This window comes from Lithobates pipiens, unplaced genomic scaffold (assembly GCF_037356315.1).
Source record: "Lithobates pipiens isolate NorthernLeopardFrog02 unplaced genomic scaffold, aLitPip1_a1.2 Scaffold_1, whole genome shotgun sequence".
In the NCBI taxonomy this organism is placed as follows: domain Eukaryota; kingdom Metazoa; phylum Chordata; class Amphibia; order Anura; family Ranidae; genus Lithobates; species Lithobates pipiens.
In genome coordinates this window covers 50,558,451-50,581,040 of record NW_027507685.1, presented here as the reverse complement: position 1 = coordinate 50,581,040, position 22,590 = coordinate 50,558,451, and the positions used below count along the sequence as shown (strand labels likewise).

The 22,590-nt window shown below is 43.7% G+C and overlaps 1 protein-coding gene across 1 annotated transcript in view; it reads right to left on the bottom strand.

Annotated features, from left to right (window-relative positions):
* The window catches only part of FRMD7 (FERM domain containing 7), an 86,065-nt gene that overhangs the window by 51,462 nt on the left and 12,013 nt on the right, over positions 1-22,590 (bottom strand). The window contains exons 3-6 of the mRNA XM_077485745.1: positions 9,967-10,009; positions 9,754-9,832; positions 8,714-8,811; positions 8,472-8,586 (exon numbers count right to left, since the gene is read on the bottom strand). Coding sequence (XP_077341871.1) covers positions 8,472-8,586; positions 8,714-8,811; positions 9,754-9,832; positions 9,967-10,009 — 335 coding nt within the window. The remainder of the gene's footprint in view (positions 1-8,471; positions 8,587-8,713; positions 8,812-9,753; positions 9,833-9,966; positions 10,010-22,590) is intronic.

Sequence of the window (22,590 nt, the reverse complement as noted above, 5' to 3'; positions counted from 1 at the left end):
GGAATGAAATCAATCCTTTGAGCGTGTCCCTGGACATAATTTGAGATAACACCGGGATCTCGATCAGCTGCATCTCCTGTAATCTAAATTGGGCCTGGATTGCATGTCTGACCTGGAAATATTTATAAAGCGAATGATTCGATAAAGAGAATTCAGACCTTAAGTCAGCAAATGATCTAATATCTGAATCCTGGAGCATTTGCGCTAATTTATATATCCCTTGGTTTACCCACTCCTTACATCTTTCAACTTTAAATAGCTCATCTAAATTCCTATTGTCCCATAAGGGAGCCAACACGGATACCTGTTGGTATCCCAACAAGGCCTTAGCTGTTTTCCAGATTTTAACAATCTGGGTAATCGTTGGGCAACGCATATTAAACGAATTTGCTTCAAGCGCTTCCATAAGCGTGTTATGTGGGCACCCTGACATTAATAGCCTATGGCAGGGATTGGCTTCATTTTTTGTTATTGCTCCAGCTAAGTGTTGCAGCTGAGCCGCTAGGTAGTAAAGTCTGGGATGCGGAATCGCCAACCCCCCTTCTTCCAGCGGCAGTGTATGCAAAAGATAAAAAAGAACATTTTCTATTCTTTGCATAGGACCATAAACTTTACTTGTGTTTATGCAAACACTAGCATATACCTGAGTTCATTGGTGCACAGCCATTCATGTCTATGGGTACACACAGCACCTGGACTTTCTGGGTGGGGGAATACGCTGAAACTTAAGGTGTACAGACACCTATGTGTGCAAGGTCTAGAGAAGAGTAAGTGGCAATATTTTAACAAGTGGACCCTTGAGTAACTTTACAAGTCTACTTCAATACATTCCTGGAATATCACATTATACGGCAACAGTATAACCTCTTAGCCCTTGTACACACGGTCGGAGATTCCGACAACCAAATCCGTCGGAGTTATTCCGATGGATTAATTCCGGACGAGGTCCGGAAGTGATGTTGCATACACACGGTCAGACCAAGTTGTCGGAATTTCTGGTTGCCAAGAACGCGGTGACGTAAGCCGCGTACGGCGGGACTAGAAAAGGGAAGTTAAGCACCACGTCCGGCACCCTTTGGGGTCCTTCTGCTGATCTCGTGTGTATCGCGTGTTAGTAGAAGTTTGGTGAGAGACGATTCGCGCTTTTCAGATTTGTGATTCAGTTCGCTACTGCTCTTCAGTTTCTGCTTGTCTTTGCGTATCTGATAATCAGTGCGTGTAGTCAGTAAGTATTTGTTTCTCATTGTGGACTATATCTTGGTATAGTACGCTTTGATTTGCATTGCTTATTGTCTGCTTGCTTCTGCTATTCAGTTCGTTCTTTCAGGCATTGCTGTTTTTCGGTGGTTTCTGTTGTCCGTTCTGACCAGCCGACCGTTTTCAAACCATGTTTCGTGTACGTACTCGTCGTAGAGTTTGTGCTGTGCAGGGGCTTTGTGTTGGGGTTCTTACTTTGACACAAGCCCGGTCCATGAACAGGGAGGGGAGGCGTTTGTGGACCAAGAATTGGTTGCGCCAGCATGACCAGTTCTCGCACATGCCTTTGCTCCGTGAGATCCGCGAGAATAATCCTGATGATTTCAGGAATTATCTCCGGATGACGGACCCCGTTTTTCACCGTCTGCTGGCTTTGCTGACCCCTTATATCAGCAGGCAGGATACCTACATGCAGCAAGCCATCACTCCGGAGCAGAGGCTCATCGCCACGTTGCGCTACTTGGCGACAGGGAGAAGCCTTCAGGACCTCAAGTTCTCTACAGGCATCTCCCCCTAGGCTCTGGGGATCATTATTCCAGATACCTGCTATCATTCAGGTCCTGCAGAAGGACTATATGAAGGTAAGTTTTCAGCTTTAACATCACATTCTATGTATTTCATGATTGCTAATGTCTTGCATTTCTTTCCTCATTCCCTAATTACCATCATTGCAATATTCTCTAATTCATATGCTCTGCCCCTTTGTCCTCATGCACATTTGCCTCACTAACTTCCTCACCATGCTCTTCTTGGCCCATAAAACTATAGTCTAGTCACTTACCAATGTCTTTTGTCAGCTCCATAGTATTTCTTTCCCCTAAACACCCCCTAAAATGTCTACAAATGTTATGTGTGTGCTTCGATTCATGCAGAGTGACTTTTTTTTTTTTGGTTGTGACAAACTCATGAGGAACCCCCCTCCCCCCAACTGCTAGCTCAGCTGATAGCAATCCTCTATCTGCTGACTTTACCAAACCCAATACACACTATATCTACCTTTTTGATGCTCACATTTATGGACAAGTTCACCAAAGCATGTAGTGCAAGGGCCTGCCTCAATACTTTCAAATGCTATCATTTTTAAAAAATGTTCCCCCTATTATTATCTTGATATGTAATAGTAGAATGTCAAAATGTGCTTCCATTTTGTTTTCTTTTTGGTATCACTTCTTACCTGTCCGGTGGGCTGCCAATAGTGTAAGTAAGGAGGGGCTTCCCAAAGTATCACACATTATTTAGGCATTCAGCTCTCAATCAAGTGGAGAGGGTTACCTGTCCAAAACATCCCCCCTCATTTTTTAGCAAGGGCCCATTAGATGGGGGGGATGGGGGGGTGATGACTCTGATAAGCGGACCTTATACTTTAGGCTTTAAATACTCCGTTCCCAAAATGTTATACTGATCTTGGCCAAAAATGTTGGTGTCTAATCTGCTTGCAATGTTGATTTGCAAAATTACAAATTTTTGGTCTTGTTTCACTCCACAGTGTCCTTCAACGCCACAGGAATGGCAGACTGTGGCCTCCCACTTTGCCAGTCGTTGGGACTTTCCCAATTGTGGAGGTGCAATTGATGGGAAGCACATCCGCATCGTCCCACCACCCAACTCAGAGTCGTACTATTTTAACTACAAGGGGTTTAATAGTATCGTGATGTTGGCGGTGGTGTCTGCAACCTATGACTTCCTGTATGTGGACATGGGGCAAAATGGACGGATGACGGATGGTGGAGTGTTCTCACGGACGGAGTTCTACTGGCGTCTCCAGAGTGGCAGTCTGGGCTTGCCACCCCCAGAAGAGAATCGGGAAGGACTCCCGTTCGTCTTCATCGCGGATGAGGCGTTTGCCCTGGCAAACCATCTGATGCGGCCTTTCCCGATGATGACCCTCACCCCGGACCAGAGGATTTTTAATTTCCACCTGTCCAGAGCCCGAAGAGTGGTGGAGAACAGCTTTGGAATACTGGCCAGCCGGTTCCGCCTTTTTTAACACCTATCCACATGGCGGAATACAAAATCAATCACATTGTGCTGGCCTGCTGTGTTCTTCACAATTTCCTAAAAAGACATTCTGCAAACTATGCGGTCTCAGTTGGCCAAGAAGCAGACTTTCTGGAAAATTAGAACCTCACGGGCCTTGAAGCTGCTCGTTCCTGGCTTGCCCCCCCCCCCCCCAAAGCGCCTGTGAGGTCAGAACCCAATACATGGACTACTTTGTGGGTAGGGGGGCCATTGATATGCCAGACAATGTCTGAGCTGCATTTTAGGAATACATTTTTCTTTGAAACTCCAAGATTTGTTTTCATTTACTGCTTGGCTTGGTTTTAGGTGTCTCCTAGGTAAATTTATGTTTTTTCTTGTTGTGCCTTTTTCACCAACAGTGCAAACCCAAGTTCTGATCGAGATGAGGGGACAGTCTCTTCTTCAGATAATCTTATTATGTTGTGGGTCTGCTACACATACACCTTGTTTTTGGTAACTAATGTATGTAGTGCATTACTGACCAAAATCTTGCTCATTTTCAGCACCATGGCAGGAAAATGGCATGATTGTGAAAATTAACACATCACTGTGGGTGTGATTTACTAAAGGCACATCCACTATGCATTACAAGTGCACTGCAAAAGTACACCTGAAACTGCACTTGGAGTGCAAAGTGGAGTTATCTTTAGTAAATAACACCCATTCTCACCAAAAACAACAATTTTACTCCAAATACATCTTTTGCGCAATGAAAAAGGAAGCCACACATTGTTAATAATTTAACTTTTTAATCAAAGCACATTCACATGTGCGTTTAGAAAAGGGTTTTACAACAAACCAACAAATTGGGTGTATCACAAACAGTCTTTCAGGTATTTTTTTTTAACTTTGTGTTTTTGTGTAAACAGGCATGTATCAAAGCGTAACATACAGAACACAGGAACTTACAAAGTTCAAATTTGAAAAGTGAAGACAATATCAGGCATGAGTATGTACAAACTGGGCTGATATTGCCTTCATCACATGAGGTGTCACCCCTGGAAAATCCAAATTTGGAAGATGCAAACAGTGTGTCAACATGTGCTATCCCCCATCATGGGGGATCAGTGTACATGTTTTGGGGCTGCAACCCCTTCATCTCAGCCACTTTCCACAAAACACGTACATTGATCCCCCATGATGGGAGATAGCGCATGTTGACACACTCTGTGCATCTTCCAAATTTTGATTTTCAAAAAATACAAAAGTTGTGTTTTAAAAGCCAAAAAATAAAACCCTAGCTAGTTTGGGCTGTTTCACACTCTCCCCAAAACATCAATGATGTTCTTCATTTTATTTTTAACATCATTGATGTTTTGCTGTATATTTTCTAAATCCTGATTGCACCTCATTATCTCCCCAATCAGGATCTGGGCACTTTCACTGGTAAAATGGGATTCTTCTTCCACATCACCTACAAAACAAAGCAAAAAAACACACCATGTATTATAAATATGGTGACATACATTGATGAGCTTACCGGAAGCTGTGTTCTCCGACACTCACCTGTTGTGGTGACAATTTGTCCAACTTCAACGATCTCTCCTTCCTCCTCCTCCTCCTGCTCTTGGTTTTGGAATTTTGCCTTCTTTGGGAGGGGTGGCGTCCCTGGTGTCCTCATACTTGCCGAGTCATCTCTCCCCTATGAGAATGTAAAAAAAGAATAATTAGCACACAGAGGGCAGAAATAGGAATATGAAACATTGCTTGGAAGTGTTGTACAATTGTGTTTTTTGGCCGAGTTTCAAGGTGAGAACATTATTGTGGACACTGTTGAGCTGGAATACTTACCTGCAGAACGATGTTTCTTACGAACGAATGAAACCATGAACTTGAAAGTGGCCATTTTAAAATGCATAACATGAAATCAAAGCACATGGAGCATGTATGCAAGCAAGAATAATCATATGAACACACGACAACTACTTACTTTTTTGAAGAACACGCTTGATCCTTATGTACTGCTCGTGCTCCCTCAGTTTCAGGTCTGACCAGCGTTTTCTCAGGTGATCCATGGACCGGCGTACCCCAAAACTCTTCTGAAGACTCTTCACAACTTTATTTATGATCTTGGCCTTTCTGATATTTGGGTTTGGGTAAGGTCCATAATTCCCATCATAATCGGTCCTGTTCAATATGTCCACCATCTCCAACATCTCTCCAAAAGACATATTTGAGGCCTTAAATCTTCTCTTCCTGGATCAGGATGTTTCAGGCTCCGGGCTTTCCTCACCCTCCTCCTCGTTAGTGGAACTCTGATTGCACGCCTGCGTTCTCTCCGCCATGTGCTCTCCCCACTGCGCCGAAAGCGAAGGGGCGGGGAATAGTCTAGAAAGAACGTCAGGGGTGGGCGGAGTTTCACACATGCGCACTGTATATAAAACGCAACACGCGTGTGCCGTCCGTACGATCTGTGAACAGAGAGAGAAGCTGACGCGACGAACTTGCGAACGAAGGTAAAATTTTGAACTTGGTACATCACTAGGCTATACTGCTTCTAGATTGAGGCCTGCATTAGTGGAGTTTAGCCTGACATTAGGGTTTATCTTGTGTTGTGTCTTGCAGACATTATGGACGGGTTCATTGATCATAGCTTCCTCCCTCTGTTCATCGATAAATACAGGGAGATGCCCTGCCTGTGGCAAGCGACACACCCTCAGTATAGTAACAAACGAAAGAGGCAGGCAGCAATGGAGAAACTGGTTGAGTTTGTGAAGCTGGTGGTCCCCAAGGCAGACGTCAACTATTTAAAAATGAAAATCGGTGGCCTGAGGAGTACATATCTGAAGGAGAGGAAGAAGGTGCTGCTGTCCATGCAATCTGGTGCTTCAGCAGATGACGTTTATGTCCCCAGGCTGTGGTATTATAACAGGATGCAGTTTCTGTCAGACCAGGCTGAGGCCAGAGAATCACACTCTACTCTTCCTTCCATGCGTCCTATGCTACATTCCACACCCGCTGAGTCTTCAGCCTTCCACTCAGGAAGAACTGGGGGAGCCCAGCTTGAGCCAGGTATAGTATTGTTCTACATATTTTGGGAGTATAAATGAATGATGTTAACTTGATTTTTGCTCACTAATTGCTGATTTTAGAAAGTGTTTCACATATCAATAGCCAGTAGTGGCCAAAACCTTGGGGACAAGAAAAATGCTGGGCTCAGAATGATAGTCTTTTCTATTGGTTAACAATTTGCAACAGTCTTGATGTGAAAATTGTGTGTGTTTGATGAACCAAAAACTAAAACTATGTCCCTTTTTCATACACAGGAAGACATCAGCCAGGAGGTGGCTGTGGAAAGTGGCAGCCAGGAGGAGGCGGGGGTAAGCGATAGCCAAGCGGTGGGTGGGCAAAGGAGCCTGACAGAATGCCAGGTCCCTCCCCTCCGCCTTCCACGCAAAAGGGCGAGAAAGGGGGGGAATGTGGAGGAGTCGGCCCTGAGGCCAATTAGGGAGGCATCAGCGGCCCTCCAAGCCAAACCCACCTATCAAGAGGCCTTTGCCGCCTTGGCTGCGTGCAAGCTGGAGAAAATGGAGAAGGGAGAACAGCTCTTGTGTGAGGAGGTAATTATTCACACCCTCAACAAGGGTCTGTTGGGCCAAATGACACAAAAAACACACTTGTGTGATTTGGCCCATGCCCCTCCTCCTCCTCCTTCTGCCACACCTCCAGCACCACAGCCACAGCCTGGAAGGAAGCGTGGAAGGAAGACCTTGGTTCAGTCTGGTCTGACAGAAGATGCAGCCTGTTGTAGTACCACAGCCTGGGAACATAGATGTCATCTGCTGCTGTTCCGGGTTTCTTGGACTTCAGGACCAGACTTCTCTCCCTCAGATATGTACTCCTCAGGCCACCAAGTTTTGCGTTTAAATAGTTGATGTGTGCCCTGGGGGCCAAAGGCTTCGCTAATCTCCCCAGTTTCTCCATCGCTGCCTCCCTCTTTATTTGTTACTGACACCTAAATAAGGTTTTTTTTTGATTGAAGAAATACTTGCATATGTGTTTTACTTCGAAAAGGCCAGTTTATTTGTGAGCAGGCAGGTACATTTAAAAAAAACAAAGTGAAATGAATAACAAGGGGTACCAACACTAAACAACCTCCTGTAGATTAAAAAAGAAAAACAAAATATAATAATGTTGTTGTGGTAAGTTTACACACAAAACACACCCCAAAAAATGGAAACATGAGAAAACTGTCAAAAAAGGAGATGTTTATGAAAAAAAAAAAACACAAAATTCACCCAAAAAACAATAAAAAAAAATAAAATTGTGTAGATGTGACGAATTCAAAAATTGTATTGATGAAATGAGTAAAAAAGAGTCAGGAAATACTTTCGGGAGAAGTGTGTGTGACTATGAGCATCAAAAGAAGTTCCTTCTTGCAGCATTGTAAAGAACAAGTGAATGCACTTCATGAAAGAATTTTTAACATTGCAGCTTGACGAATGTGCTATATCGATTACGAGCAGTAGTTTTACCTGAGCGAGCGCTTCCGTGTCCGAATTGGATTGTGAGGATGCGTGGCACCTTGTCCGTCGGAGTAGGCTACACATGATCGGAGTATGTCCGATCGGAGCATTTTGTCTGAAAATTTTACCGCAAAGTTGGTCCGTCGGATATTCCGACGGAAACAGTCCGATGCTGACCACACACAGTCGGAATATCCGACAAAACGCTCAGATAGGAAACATTCCAACGGAATCTCCGACCGTGTGTACAAGGGCTTATAATTAAGAATAAGTTCTTGAGCTCTGGTCAAGTGACTTTGTCCCGGGTGAGGTGATTTCATCAGCCTGCTAAAGGCAGGAGGAAGCATTTCCTCAGTCCTCTCTCCCCTGGTGATCAGATATTGTAACTCTGCAGCAAGCCACAAGATGAAGGCTGAGGTCTGATCTGTGGCAGACATTGGCGAAAGCTTTATTTTACCCAAGTAATGATAAAACCAGAAGTAGTTATTCACATTTAACTGGACTTGAGCTGTAATGTTTCACCACTCATCTGAGTGGTTGCCTTAGTTCTCTAGTTTCAGGAACATGATAAATGGGGTAACACCTTCAACACTACTGAACAAGTCCAACTGTAGGTGACTAACAGCTACTATTTATTTTGGTCCCACATTGGCCTTGTGGCTTTTCCTGTTTTCCAAGGTCTTACATTAAAAGGTTTTCATTTAATGAATACAAAGAGATTAGACTTACACATGTCGCTGATAATATTTAAGGATCTTATTGTCCAGATACTCCTGGTTTGGCAGGTACTGATTTTGTTCCAAATGTTTCTTGGCAGTTTCCTCTTCATAATCTCCCAACTCAGCTACAGTAGCAAAAAAAAAAAAGGAAACAACATGCAAATTCCTTCCATCAGACATTGTACCCTTAGCTCTGAGAGAAATCCCTACTCGCATCTTGGAACAGTGCAATAGAAATAAAATATTACTTACCCTGAATGATGTAAGATGTCATCAAGGCACCACTGTTGTCATTACAAGGTAGTTTCCCAGATGCTAGATCTTTTTTTATTTGTAAAGCGAAGAGATACCTGAAAAAGTACATTGTATAACAAATATATTGTACACTCCTCTCGCCTGCATTTTAACAAAACTTAATAAAAAATGTAGCCTGACCAATCACATGGGATGCTGGCCATATGGGCTCCATATGGGCTCCTGCTCCATATGGAAAGAAATTCTTGTACTACTGACCAGCTTGTTTGCCCAAATCCTTGCACTGTACGTATAAGATCACATTGGAATGGTTCTCTTCAAAGACCAACTTTAACTACATGTTACTCCACCCGACCCCAGAAGGGATCCCCTGTGATTCCCCCCCCCCCCCCCCCACCGGATGCTGATGCCGCCACATTTGCAGTGGAGTTGGCAGTGTCATTTGTTCACAGAGATCTGTGAATGAACTACAAGTCCTGTCTGCCACCAAAGCATGTAAGAGAGGAAAGAAACGGCTGCACATCCAGAGATCCTGATTGCATTTAATTGTTAACAGTGATAACACCAAAGACACCAACATGAGGTCATGTAGACACACTTCCCACATACATCTTGTGCTTAATCATTACCTGCCACCAAAGCAAACAGACTTGTAGTTCTCAATGGAATGTGAGTGCAGTAATTACCGCATTCATAGAGCTAAGGTGTGAATGCAGTATTTGAGTCTTTGTTAAGATCTTTGAGAATGAATTACAGCACAGTACAAGCAGCAAGAGAGGTAAAGGATGGTTTGTTACCAAGTTCTTTTATTGCCTGGTAACTTTTTAATAGTATTTTATAGATCATAGTCTAGGCACAGGCACTTTAAGTTTATTTAGACTTTCAGAGCTGATCCATGTATTAAACTGTGCCTTCCACACACAGACAATCACAGGCTATAGCCAGGAACGCTTTAGGTGTGTTATGTCAAACAAGTAAGGATAGTGTCTTGATTGAGGCATATTATCATGAAAAACACAAAAATAAATATGTATTACCTAGTTAACTCACTCCGCAGTTGTCCTGGGTCCACCGGAAAGAACTTCACCATGAATTTGAAAATGGTTTCCTTAGGATCTTAAAGAAAAAACACATTCTGCACAGGGAAGTATAAAACATGTATAGCATGAGATTATATTTGTATGACAAACTAATGCTCTGGCCTGTTATGCAAGTGAAATACATTTTTCTTTAGAGTTTTACAAACTTACTTTTCACCTGTTTGGTTATGGGTTTCAGAAGTCCCAGCCACACCTGCAACAATAAGAGGATGCACTCTTTAGTATATACAGTTGTGCTCATAAGTTTATATTCCCTGGCAGAATTTATGATTTTTTTTTTGGCCATTTTTCAATGAATATAAATTATAACAGAAACTTTTCTTTCACTCATGGTTAGTGGTTTATTATCAATCAACTGTGTTTAATCATAATGACAACAGAAACTAGCCAAATGACCCTGATCAAATGTTTACATGCCCCAGTTCTTAATACCGTGTGTTGCCCTCTTTAACATCAATGACAGCTTGAAGTCTGTTGTGGTATTTGTGGATGGGGCTCTTTATCTTCTCAGATGGTAAAGCTACCCATTCTTGGCAAAAAGCCTCCAGATCCGGTAAATTCTTGGGCTGTCTTGCATGAACTGCACGTTTGAGAGCTCCCCAGAGTGGCTCAATGATATTGAGGTCCGGAGACTGAGATGGCCACTCCTGAACCTTCACTTTATTCTGCTGTAACCAATGACAGGTCGACTTGGCCTTGTGTTTTGGATCATTGTCATGTTGGAATGTTCAAGTACGTCCAATAAGCAGCTTCCTGGCTGATGAATGCAAATGTTCCTCCAGTATTTTTTGATACCATACTGCATTCATCTTGGCATCAATTTTGACCAAATTTCCTGTGCCTTTGGAGATGTGTGAACTACAAAACATCAGCCATCCACCTCCGTGTTTCACAGTAGGAATGGTGTACCTTTCATCATAGGCCTTGTTGACTCTCCAAATGTAGGGTTTAGGGTAATGGCCAAAAAGCACAATTTTGGTCTCATCACACCAAATGACTTTGAGCCAGAAGGTTTGAGGCTTGTCTCTGTGCTGTTTGGCATATTGTAAGCTGGATACTTTGTTGCATTTGCATAGTAATGGCTTTCATCTGGCGACTTGACCATGCAGCCCATCTTTCTTCAAGTGCCTCATTATTGTGCATCTTGAAACAGCCACACCACATGTTCTCAGAAATTCCTGTATTTCACCTGAAGTTTTTAGTGGATTTTTCATTGCATCCCAAATAATTTTCCTGGCAGTTGTGGCTGAAATTTTCATTGGTCTAACTGACCATGGTTTGGTTTCAACAGAACCCCTCATTTTCCACTTCTTGATTAGAGTTTGAACACTGCTGACTGGCATTCTCAATTCTTTCTTTATCTTTTTATATCCCTTTCCTGTTTTATACAGTTCGACTACAGTTATACAGTTCAACTACCTTTTCCCACAGATATTTGACAATTCTTTTGCATTCCCCATGACTCAGAATCCAGAAACGTCAGATGAAAGGGTCTGTCAGGTGTCCAGAAACTCATTGACCTTTTATATATACACACACACACACACACACACACACACACACACACACACACTAATTACTAGACATGTGCAGAGTAAAAAATTTTGTTTCGGAATTTCGTTTTCGCCCGAAAAATTAATTAATTTAGTTACTCCCAAAATTTGTTTTTATTTATATCCTTTTTCGTTCAAAAATTGCATTCGTCCGAAAATCCACATGAATTACGGTCAAATCTGTCTTTGAAGGCTTATGGTGTCTGTCGAATGTATAAAGAAGATTCGACAGAGCTAGTATATAGCATACTTCGTGTGAACTTTAGAACCCTATTAAAGTCTATGGGACTCCAACGTTCAAAATCTAAAGTGCTCATTTTAAAGGCTAATTTGCAAGTTACTGTCCTAAAAAGTGTTTGCGGACCCGGGTTCTGCCCCAGGGGACATGTATCAATACAAAAAAAAGTTTTAAAAACTGCAGTTTTTTCAGGAGCAGTGATTTTAATAATGATTAAAGTGAAACAATAAAAGTGTAATATTCCTTTAAATTTCGTACCTGGGGGGTCTCTATAGTATGCCTGTGAAGGGGCGCATGTTTCTGGTGCTTAGAACTGTCCCTGCACAAAGTGTCATTTATGCAGGAAAAAAAGTCCTTTAAAATCACTCGCAGCTATTATGAATTGTCGGCTCTGTAATACAGAGAACACTCATTGAAAGTCATTGATAAAAAAATAAATTAATTAAAAAAAAAGCGTGGGGGTCCCCCAAATTCAATTACCAGGCCCTTCAGGTCTGGTATGGATATTAAGGGGAACCCTGCGTCAAATTAAAAAAAATAATTGACGTGGGGTTCCCCCTAAATATCCATACCAGACCCTTCAGGTCTGGTATGGATATTAAGGGGAACCCCGCGTCAAATTTAAAAAAATAATTGACGTGGGGGTCTGCCTAAAAATCCATACCAGACCCTTTATCCGAGCACGCAACCTGGCAGGCCGCAGGAAAAGAGGGGGGGACGAGAGAGCGCCCCCCCTCCCTCCTGAACCGTACCAGGCCACATGCCCTCAACATTGGGAGGATGCTTTGGGGGTCTGTGACCCCTCAAAGCACCTTGTCCCCATGTTGATGCGGAGAAGGGCCTCATCCCCACAACCCTGGCCGGTGGTTGTGGGGGTCTGCGGACGGGGGGCTTATCAGAATCTGGAAGCCCCCTTTAACAAGGGGACCCCCAGATCCCGGCCCCCCGTTTGAAATGGTAAGGGGGTACAAAAGTACCCCTACCATTTCACAAAGAAAGTGTAAAAAATAGTTAAATAAGACAAACGCACTTTTGAAAAATTCCTTTATTAAAAAAAAAAAAAATAAATAAAAAAAAAAGATTCCAGCGGTGGTAATCCACTCTTGCTATCCAGCGACGGACGATCATCTCTCCGGGGTCCAGCGATGGCTCATCTGAATCAGCGCAGCGAATCCATCCATCTTCTGTCTCCACGGAGGAGACACTGCGGGGATTCCGGCGGCCTGACGTTTGTTATATGCGAAGTGCCTGAGCCACCCGTCACCTGACCCCGCCCCCCCTCTGACGCAAGGGGAAACCCGGGCTTCCCCGTGATGTATGGGTGACCCCGCCCCCCTCTGATGTAACGGAAACCTGCCTGTGTTACATCAGAGGGGTGCGGGGTCACCCATACGTCACGGGAAAGCCCGGGTTTCCCCTTGCGTCAGAGGAGGGAGCGGGGTCTGGTGACGGGTGGCCCCGCCCTCCGCATATAACAAACGTCAGGCCGCCGGAATCCCCGCAGTGTCTCCTCCGTGGAGACAGAAGATGGATGGATTCGCTGCGCTGATTCAGATGAACCATCGCTGGACCCCGGAGAGATGATCGTCCGTCGCTGGATAGCAAGAGTGGATTACCACCTCTGGAATCTTTTTTTTATTTTTTTTTATTTTTAATAAAGGAATTTTTCAAAAGTGTGTTTGTCTTATTTAACTATTTTTTACACTTTCTTTGTGAAATGGTAGGGGTACTTTTGTACCCCCTTACCATTTCAAACAGGGGGGGCGGGATCTGGGGGTCCCCTTGTTAAAGGGGGCTTCCAGATTCTGATAAGCCCCCTACCCGCAAACCCCCACAACCACCGGCCAGGGTTGTGGGGATGAGGCCCTTCTCCGCATCAACATGGGGGACCAGGTGCTTTGAGGGGTCACAGACCCCCAAAGCATCCTCCCAATATTGAGGGCATGTGGCCTGGTACAGTTCAGGAGGGAGGGGCTTACAGGACAGGAGAAGTGGTACTGTGCAGGTTCCATACATACAGAATGAGAACAGATACCGAGAATTACACCTGACATACAGGACAAGAGAAGTGATATTGTGCAGAGTCCATACATACAGAATATGAACAGATACTGAGAATTATACCCAGCATACAGGTCAGGAGAAGTGGTACTGCGCAGAGTCCATACATACAGAATAAGAACAGATACTGAGAATTACACCAGCATACAGGACAAGAGAAGTGGTACTGTGCAGAGTCCATACATACAGACTAAGAACAGATACTGAGAATTAAACCCGGCATACAGGACGCTCTCTCGTCCCCCCCTCTTTTCCTGCGGCCTGCCAGGTTGCGTGCTCGGATAAAAGGTCTGGTATGAATTTTTATTTATTTATTTATTTTTATCAATGACTTTCAATGAGTGTTCTCTGTATTACGGAGCCGACAATTCATAATAGCTGTGAGTGATTTTAAAGGACTTATTTTCCTGCATAAATTACACTTTGTGCAGGGACAGTTCTAAGCACCAGAAACATGCGCCCCTTCACAGGCATACTATAGACACCCCCCCCCCCCCCCCGTACGAAATTTAAAGGAATATTACACTTTTATTGTTTCACTTTAATCATTATTAAAATCACTGCTCCCGAAAAAACGGCAGTTTTTAAAACTTTTTTTTGCATTGATACATGTCCCCTGGGGCAGGACCCCGGTCCTCAAACACTTTTTAGGACAGTAACTTGCAGAATCTTTTCTCTCTGTCAAATCTTTTTTCTCTGTCGAATATTTTCTCTATATAATCTTGGACTAATAGAGGTAAGGTTAGGCACATTTGACCACAGGTTCTATAGACACAGATTGTCAGAGTCACGTCGAATCTCCTATTCTATATCGAACTGTTTTAACAATGAAAATGAAAAAGCATTTATTTATGTCGGATCTTTCGTTTTTCGGATTCTGTGCTTTCGTTATCGGTTGTCAAAACGAAAACGAAAATAGCTGAAATTCGGACAAAAATGCATTCGGACGAAAACGAATGCACATGTCTACTAATTACAAGCAAACAGATCACAGATGAGGATGGTTACCTTTAAAAGCCCTTCAAACCCCTTTTTGTCAACTTGTGTGCATGTTATCAGACCAAAATCACCAGGGTATTTTACAGTACCCACAAATTACAGAGTCAGACTGTAGTCCCTTATTGTAGGGATAAGTATAATTAAGGAGAATTTCAGATTGTATATTGTAGAAATGTACTGCACAGATGACTAATATATATGAAATTACAGATGTTTCCAGGGGCATATTTTCACACCCTGATAAAAAAATGCTTAATTTATGTTGTAGAGACAGAATCAAAATGATCTATTTGAAGAAAGTGTAACAAGTATGGTGATCCAAGTATTAAAGATTGCAGGTATGCATGAATATACACCAGGTGGTAAGTATGCAGGTGGTAAACTTTTCATCAGGGTCATTTGGGTAGATTCTGTTGTCATTATGATTTAAAAAGAGTAAACACAGTTGATTAATAAATGGCCAAACACTAACTATGAGTGAAAGAAATGTTTTTGTGTTACTCATATTCTTTGAAAAATTTCCAAGAAATCATAAATTCTGCCAGGGTATGTAAACCTATGAGTACAACTGTATTAACTAAAAAAATAAGCATCTTGCAAGATGGAAAATTCTTTTTGTGAGTATGGCATATCATATGTTTTACTACCTTCAACTGCATGCTTTTATTTAGAGCACACTATGCATGTGCGTGAGCATGCTATGGAGTAGTAAATGGCCATGAAGGCTCAAATGAATAGATGTAATTATTGTGACAGATCCCAGACAGGGAAATTTACACTTTAACAAGCCTACTGAATACCACTGTACAATGTTCTGTAACCCTACACAAGCTAAGTTTTGCCCAAATCAGATTGTCTTGCCACACAAGCTCAGGGTACAGAGAATGCAGGCCAAGCAGTTCATGTAGTTAGAGCACCCATCATGTGTCAGTCCTGCATATTTGTCTGTCCCACTGTTTGTAATATATAACTGGCAGCAGGTGTACAGTGTGAACACATTTTGGGTTGTCACCAGAACAGGAATAGAGTGTCCTATGGGGACACTACTTCTGGTAACCCCCGGTGACAACCAGGGATTTCCTCCATTTGGAGGGCTTTCCTCTCACTTCTTGTGGCTTTGCAACAGAAAGCAAGGGGAAATCTTCCCAATGGGACACCAATAGCAAAACCAAAAACTTGACAGGGTTTATAACCCTCCCCTACTTCAAAAAAGATTTGCCTTTAGTTCTACTTTAAGGTTATCTTTTAGAGGTAATTGAATGTTAAATGGTAGGGAACATGTGAGACTGGGTTCAAACTAGTGTGTTTTGGTTCGGGTGCAGTACAATTATACATATTTTTCCGGTGTGCTTCTATCGATTTCTATTGGATTGTTAGTTTTAATGAAAGTGCATCAAAGTACTGCTTAGTGCATTTTTAATGCACTTTAATAAAATGCATGGTTTAATAGAAGTCAGTGGGAGTGCACCTAAAAGCACATGTAAAACGCAATTACAATTGCGCTGTGCACAAATTGCAGCACACTGGTGTGAACCCAGATTTAGATTAAGTGTTAGGTACTGTATAAATTACAGTTCAGGGACATGCTTACGCATGATTACTTTTTCACTTGTTTTTGGAACTAAAAGATCTCAGCTAGGACTGTAAAGACTGTGCTTTGCCTGTTCAGACATAGGATCACTCAAGTTTTGTATGCAGGTGGTAAATGTTGTATCCTTGACTTACCACAAGATGGTGCTGTCACAGAAACATACATTTCTTTCTCGTACATCATGGGACACAGAGACTCAGTAATTACTGGTGGGTTATAGGGTATCACTAGGTGATTTGATACTGGCACACCCTAGACAGGAAGTTGAATCCCCCATATAACCCCTTCCTCCTACTGGAGGTACTTCAGTTTTTTCGCCAGTGTCTTAGGTGTTGGTCACAAGTAAAGATGTGCTGTGCTGAGCTTCCCTGGAATATCCTTACTGGGGCCAGCTATGCAACTGGATCTATTCAAAGTGTCTTTTCCAGACCAAATTGGATGGTACCCGGGCCTCGTGTCCGAAGAAACTAGGTTTTACCTGTAACACTTCTCTTTTTAGAGAGCTGGACCCTGGGATCCAGTATTTGTTTTTTTCAGCCATATTCCTGGCAGGGTGCTTTACGGGCCCAGAATGGCGGATCCCCCCTATTCAAGGGGGCCCCAGTCTCTGAAGGTTTTTTTCCTAACGGAGACCACCGTGAGAGGTGAAGATTGGGTCTGTTATTCAGACCCTGCTGCTGGATAAGGTAAGGGAGACTCCTCAAAAAATGTTCTATTTCTAGTAGGTTTTCTCCTTTTAAGTAAATGTATGCTATGCCTATAGTCGCCACCGGGGGCTGCCAAGAGCACATACCTTTTCATGCCTGATCTGTCTGCTTGGTGTCCACGCTCTATGCTCCTCCAGCCATGCTCCAGGAAGGATGAAGGTAAGGGGTTTTTTTCCTTCTGGGATTCTCCCTCCATGGATTAGGGGGCTGAGAGCGGTAAAATACCCCACCACCCGCCACCGTCTGCCCCCCGTCCACCGCCGTTCGCCGCCGCCATTACATCGGCTTCACATCCACTGGCCCTTCCCTCTCCTCTGTCCCAGCCTCCCCTCCATGCTTGCCAGCAGGGTTAGAGCCTCTGCTCATGCGGGAAACGCACGTTTTTTAAAACGAGCGGTGGGGGTGGAAGTGGTCTGAGGAGGGGGGGTAGAGCACTAGGCTACACAGGCTTTAAAGTGCACTCTTTTTAAGATGCACACAGCCTATGGAGGGACACAGATCTGACAGGCGCATGTGAGTGTGGGAGACACAGGAATTCCCAGGCAGCATTTACTTAGGCACCAGACTGAGTCTTAAGTAGGATCGGCAGTTGCTAAACTACAGGGCTCAGCAGTCAGTGCATTTTTTGTGTGGTACCTCTACCTTTTGTTGCTTTGCACTATGGGTAAAAGAGGTACAAGTACCCCGAAGAATAGGGGCTCTAAGGGGTCCCCTTCAGGCTCTGAGGACCCCCCACTCTGCAGCACCTTCCCCCCTGCAGGACCCGGGGAGGCTGGCCAAGGAGAGCCATCGGGGTCAGGGGCTGCAGCTGCTTCTGGCACTTCAGTCCCTGTGTACATTACACAGGAGTTTTTTCCTCAACCATAAATGGTTTAGAGAAAAGATTAATTGCCTTAATCGCATCTTCACTCAGTGGAAGAAAACGCACTAGGCCCCCCTCTGTCACCCAGGACCGTCAGAGTGAGGAACTCTGGGATAAAGGAGAGGAATCCCCCACAGGATCGGGAGGAAACTGATGATTCCACTTCTGAGGAATCTAGTGTAGAAGGGCCCGCTTCAGCTTCTCAGGATGAGAAAATGTTGGTGCAAATTCTTGCTGGATTGGTCCGTTCCACATTTAAGTTACCCGTACCTGAGTCAGTTAAAGAACCCACTTCTTCTCTGGGTTCACTGAAACCTCCTCAAACTGCACATGCCTTTCTTGTTCATGGTTTGCTGGAAAGGGGTGGGATCACCCAGATAAACATTTTTTTTTTCCCTCCTAAAAACTTTATCCTATGGAGGAAAAATTTACTAAGATGTGGGGTATACCGGCAGTTGACGCCACAATTTCCTCCGTAAACAAAAGCCTGACTTGTCCTGTTGACAACGTTCAGATGCTTAGGGATCCAACTGATAAGAAAATGGAATTCCTATTAAAAAATGTTTTCTCCTTGGCAGGTTCAGTAGCACAACCTGCAGTGGCAGCAATTGGAGTCTGTCAATATTTGAGAGACCATGTTAAACAGGTGCTTAAAGCCTTACCTGAACAACAAGCCTGGGGGTTAGCTAACCTTCCAGCGGCTCTGTGTTTTACTGTTGATGCTATCAGAGATTCTATCCTTCAGACCTCTCGCCTTACGCTTGGATTGGTACACATGCGTAGAATCTTGTGGCTGAAAAATTTGTCAGCCGAATCACCATGTAAGAAACTCCTGGCGGGATTTCCCTTTCGTGGTGCAAAACTGTTTGGAGAGGACTTGGACAATTATATCCAAGGGATCTCTAGTGGGAAAAGCACCCTTTTACCAGTAAAGAAAACCAGTAAACATTCCTCCTTTAAACGGGCGCTTTTTCCAGTGCCAGGGGCATCAGCCACCACACAGTCACGATGGCCTCCTCCGTCAGACTCTAAGCTTAAAACTCAGAGTCAACCCCAGGGACAAAAGAAGTCCTGGGGGAGAAGGTCTTCAAGACAAAACGCTAAGACCTCCTTATGAAGGGGCGCCCCCGCTCACTCGAGTGGGGGGAAGACTACTAAAGTTCTCAGGGCTCTGACAGGAGGAATTTTGGGACAAATGGGTGGTCTCAAAGATCTAAACCAATTTCTAGAGAAACGGTCCTTTCGCATGGAATCGATCCGATCGGTAGTCTCCATCCTACAAGGAGGAGAACTTCTGGCATCAATAGACATCAAGGATGTGTACCTGCATGTACCTATTTTCCCTGCTCATCCAAAGTTCCTGCGTTTCGAAGTAGAAAAACGCCACTTTCAGTTCGTAGTTCTGCCTTTCGGGCTAGCTACTGCACCTCGGGTGTTTACAAAGATCTTGGCCCCTCCTCTGGCCAGATTAAGGGCCCAAGGTATAACAATAATAGCATACCTAGATGACTTGCTAATGATAGACCGGTCGGTAGCCTGCCTGGACCAAAATTTGGTCACCACAATCAACTACCTGGAACGCCTAGGTTGGGTCCTCAACTTACAGAAGTCTTCTTTAAAACCAGTAAGAAGACTAGAGTATTTGGGTCTGGTCATAGATACAGCCCAGCAGAGGGTATTCCTACCCCAAGCAAAGATCAGTGCTATAAGAGAACTGATTCAGGAAGTCAGGGCAAAGAAGGTTCCTTCTATTCATCTTTGTATGAGGTTGTTGGGGAAGATAGTGGCTTCATTCGAAGCAGTTCCCTATGCTCAGTCTCATTCAAGGCTACTGCAAAACAGTATCCTATCGGCCTGGAACAAGAAGGTTCAGGCATTAGATTTTCCGATGCATCTGTCCCCTACAACGCGTTGGAGCCTCAGCTGGTGGTTGATACCCGAAAAACTGCGGAAAGGAAAATCCTTTTTACCAGTTACCTGGACAGTGGTAACAACAGCTGCCAGTCTTTCGGGTTGGGGGGCAGTCCTGGAATAGTCGATTGTCCAAGAGAGATGGTCCAGGACCGAGAGGGCCTTACCCATCAACATTCTGGAGATCCGTGCAGCGTATCTAGCCCTAAAAGCCTGGACACTCAGGTTGCAGGGTTGCCCTGTCAGGATCCAGTCCGACAATGCCACAGCAGTGGCTTATATCAATCACCAAGGGGGCACCAAGAGTCGTGCAGGAAGAAGTAAACCAGATCTTAATCTGGGCAGAAAGACATGTGCCATGCATATCGGCAGTCTTCATTCCGGGGGTAGAGAACTGGCAGGTGGACTACTTGAACTGCCAGCAGTTAGTGCCAGGGGAATGGTCTCTCCACCCAGACGTCTTTTTGGCCATATACCAGAGATTGGGGGTTACGGATGTGGATCTCTTTGTGTCCAGGTTCAACAACAAGGTCGACAACTTTGTGTCAAGAATGAAGGATCCTCTTGCATGCGGGACAGATGCGTTGGTTACTCCGTGGCATCAGTTCTCTCTGATTTATGCGTTCCCCCCTATTCTGCTACTGCCAAGACTGCTTTGCAGGATCAGGCAGGAAAAGAAGTCGGTGCTTCTGGTGGCCCCAGCATGGCCCAGAAGAGCTTGGTATGCAGAAATAGTGAAGATGGCGATATGCTCTCCTTGGACCCTACCGTCCCATCCAGACCTGCTATCCCAGGGACTGGTATTCCATCCTACCTTACAAACTCTAAATTTAATGGTTTGGCTATTGAAACCCACATTCTGAAGAATCGTGGGCTTTCGGGCCCTGTGATATCTACCTTGATTAATGCAAGAAAGCCAGCATCCAGAATGATTCATCATAGTGTCTGGAAAGCATATGTCTCCTGGTGTGAATCCAGGGGTTAGCACCCCAGAAAATATGTCATAGGCAGAATCCTCAAATTTCTGAAAAATGGGTTAGAGATGAAACTGGCCTTGAGTACCATTAAGGGTCAAGTCTTGGCCTTATCGGTTCTGTTTCAACATCCACTTGCTTCACATTCTTTGGTCCGAAGCTTTATACAAGGGGTAACGCGCCTTAATTCTCCAGTTAGGGCGCCCCTGAACCCCTGGGATTTGAATTTGGTTCTGTCAGCTTTGCAGAAGCAGCCTTTTGAACCGATACATCAGATTCTGTTGACAAGGAAATTCATTTTTCTGGTGGCCATTTCTTCTGCCAGAAGAGTATCAGAATTAGCAGCCCTCTCTTGTAAAGAACCTTATCTGATAATGCACAAGGATAGAGTGGTGTTACGCCCTCATCCTAGTTTTCTACCGATGGTGGTCTCAGGTTTTCATCTAAACAAAGATATTGTTCTGCCTTCCTTTTTTCCAAATCCCTGTTCTACGGAAGAGAAGTCACTACATTCTTTGGATGTAGTGAGAGCAGTCAAAGCCTAGCTGGAAGCGACTGCTCGGGTTCGTAAAACAGATGTTTTGTTTGTATTGCCAGAGGGTCCTAAGAGAGGACAGACAGTGTCGAAATCTACCATTGCTAAATGGATTTGACAAGTAATTGTTCAAGCTTATGGTTTGAAGCAAAAGATTCAGCCTTTTCAGATCAAGGCGCACTCCACTAGGGCTATTAGTGCTTCGTGGGCGGTGCATCACCAGACTTCCATGGCTCAAATCTGCAAGGCCCCAACCTGGTCATCAATCCATACATTCACCAAATTTTATCAGGTGAATGTGAGAAGGCATGAGGACATCGCCTTTGGGCATAGTGTGCTGCAGGCAGTGGTACAGGGTCCTAAGGTCTGAGTACACCCTATGTTGTGTGGTTCCCCTCCCCTCAGATAGCATTGCTCTGGGACATCCCACCAGTAATTACTGAGTCTCTGTGTCCCGTGATGTACGAGAAAGAAAATAGGATTTTTATAACAGCTTACCTGTAAAATCCTTTTTTTTTTAGGTACATCACGGGACACAGAGGCCCCTCCCCTCTTCTAATACACTTATATTGCTTTTCTACAAAACTGAGGTACCTCCAGTAGGGGGAGGGGTTATATGGGGGATTAAACTTCCTGTCTAGGGTGTGCCAGTGTCCAATCACCTAGTGATACCCTATAACCCACCAGTAATTACTGAGTCTCTGTGTCCCGTGATGTACCTCAAAAGAAAAGAATTTTGCAGGTAAGCTGTTATAAAAATCCTATTTTTTCAGCAACACAACTGCAACATGACATACAAGTCAGTATACTATAGCGTAGTATAAAAATATATATATATATATTTCTTTTAAAACAAACTTGATAGAAAATGTATTTAAACATATATGTTAAAGAGTATATAAGTTAGACAGTACCATATAACATTATAGTAAAGCACAATTTTCCAGTAGAATTGAATGTATTTGAAAAATTGGTGTATATTAATGCATACCTGCAATCCTCAATACTTGGATCACCATACTTGTTACACTTTTTCTTCAAATAGATAATTTTGTTTATGTCTATAGATTTTTACAATGTAATTAAGCATTTTTCTCAGGGTGTGAAAATATGCCCCCCTGGAAACATCTGTAATTTCATATATATTAGTCATCTGTGCAGTAAAATTCTACAATATACAATCTGAAATTCTCCCTAATTATACTTATCTCTACAATAAGGGACTACAGTCCGACTCTGTAATTTGTGGGTACTGTAAAAAGGAAAGAATATCTATTTAATGTGTAGGGTCAATTAGTTCAACCAATATATGTGTAGAGAGGACCATTACAGCAACCTGCGAT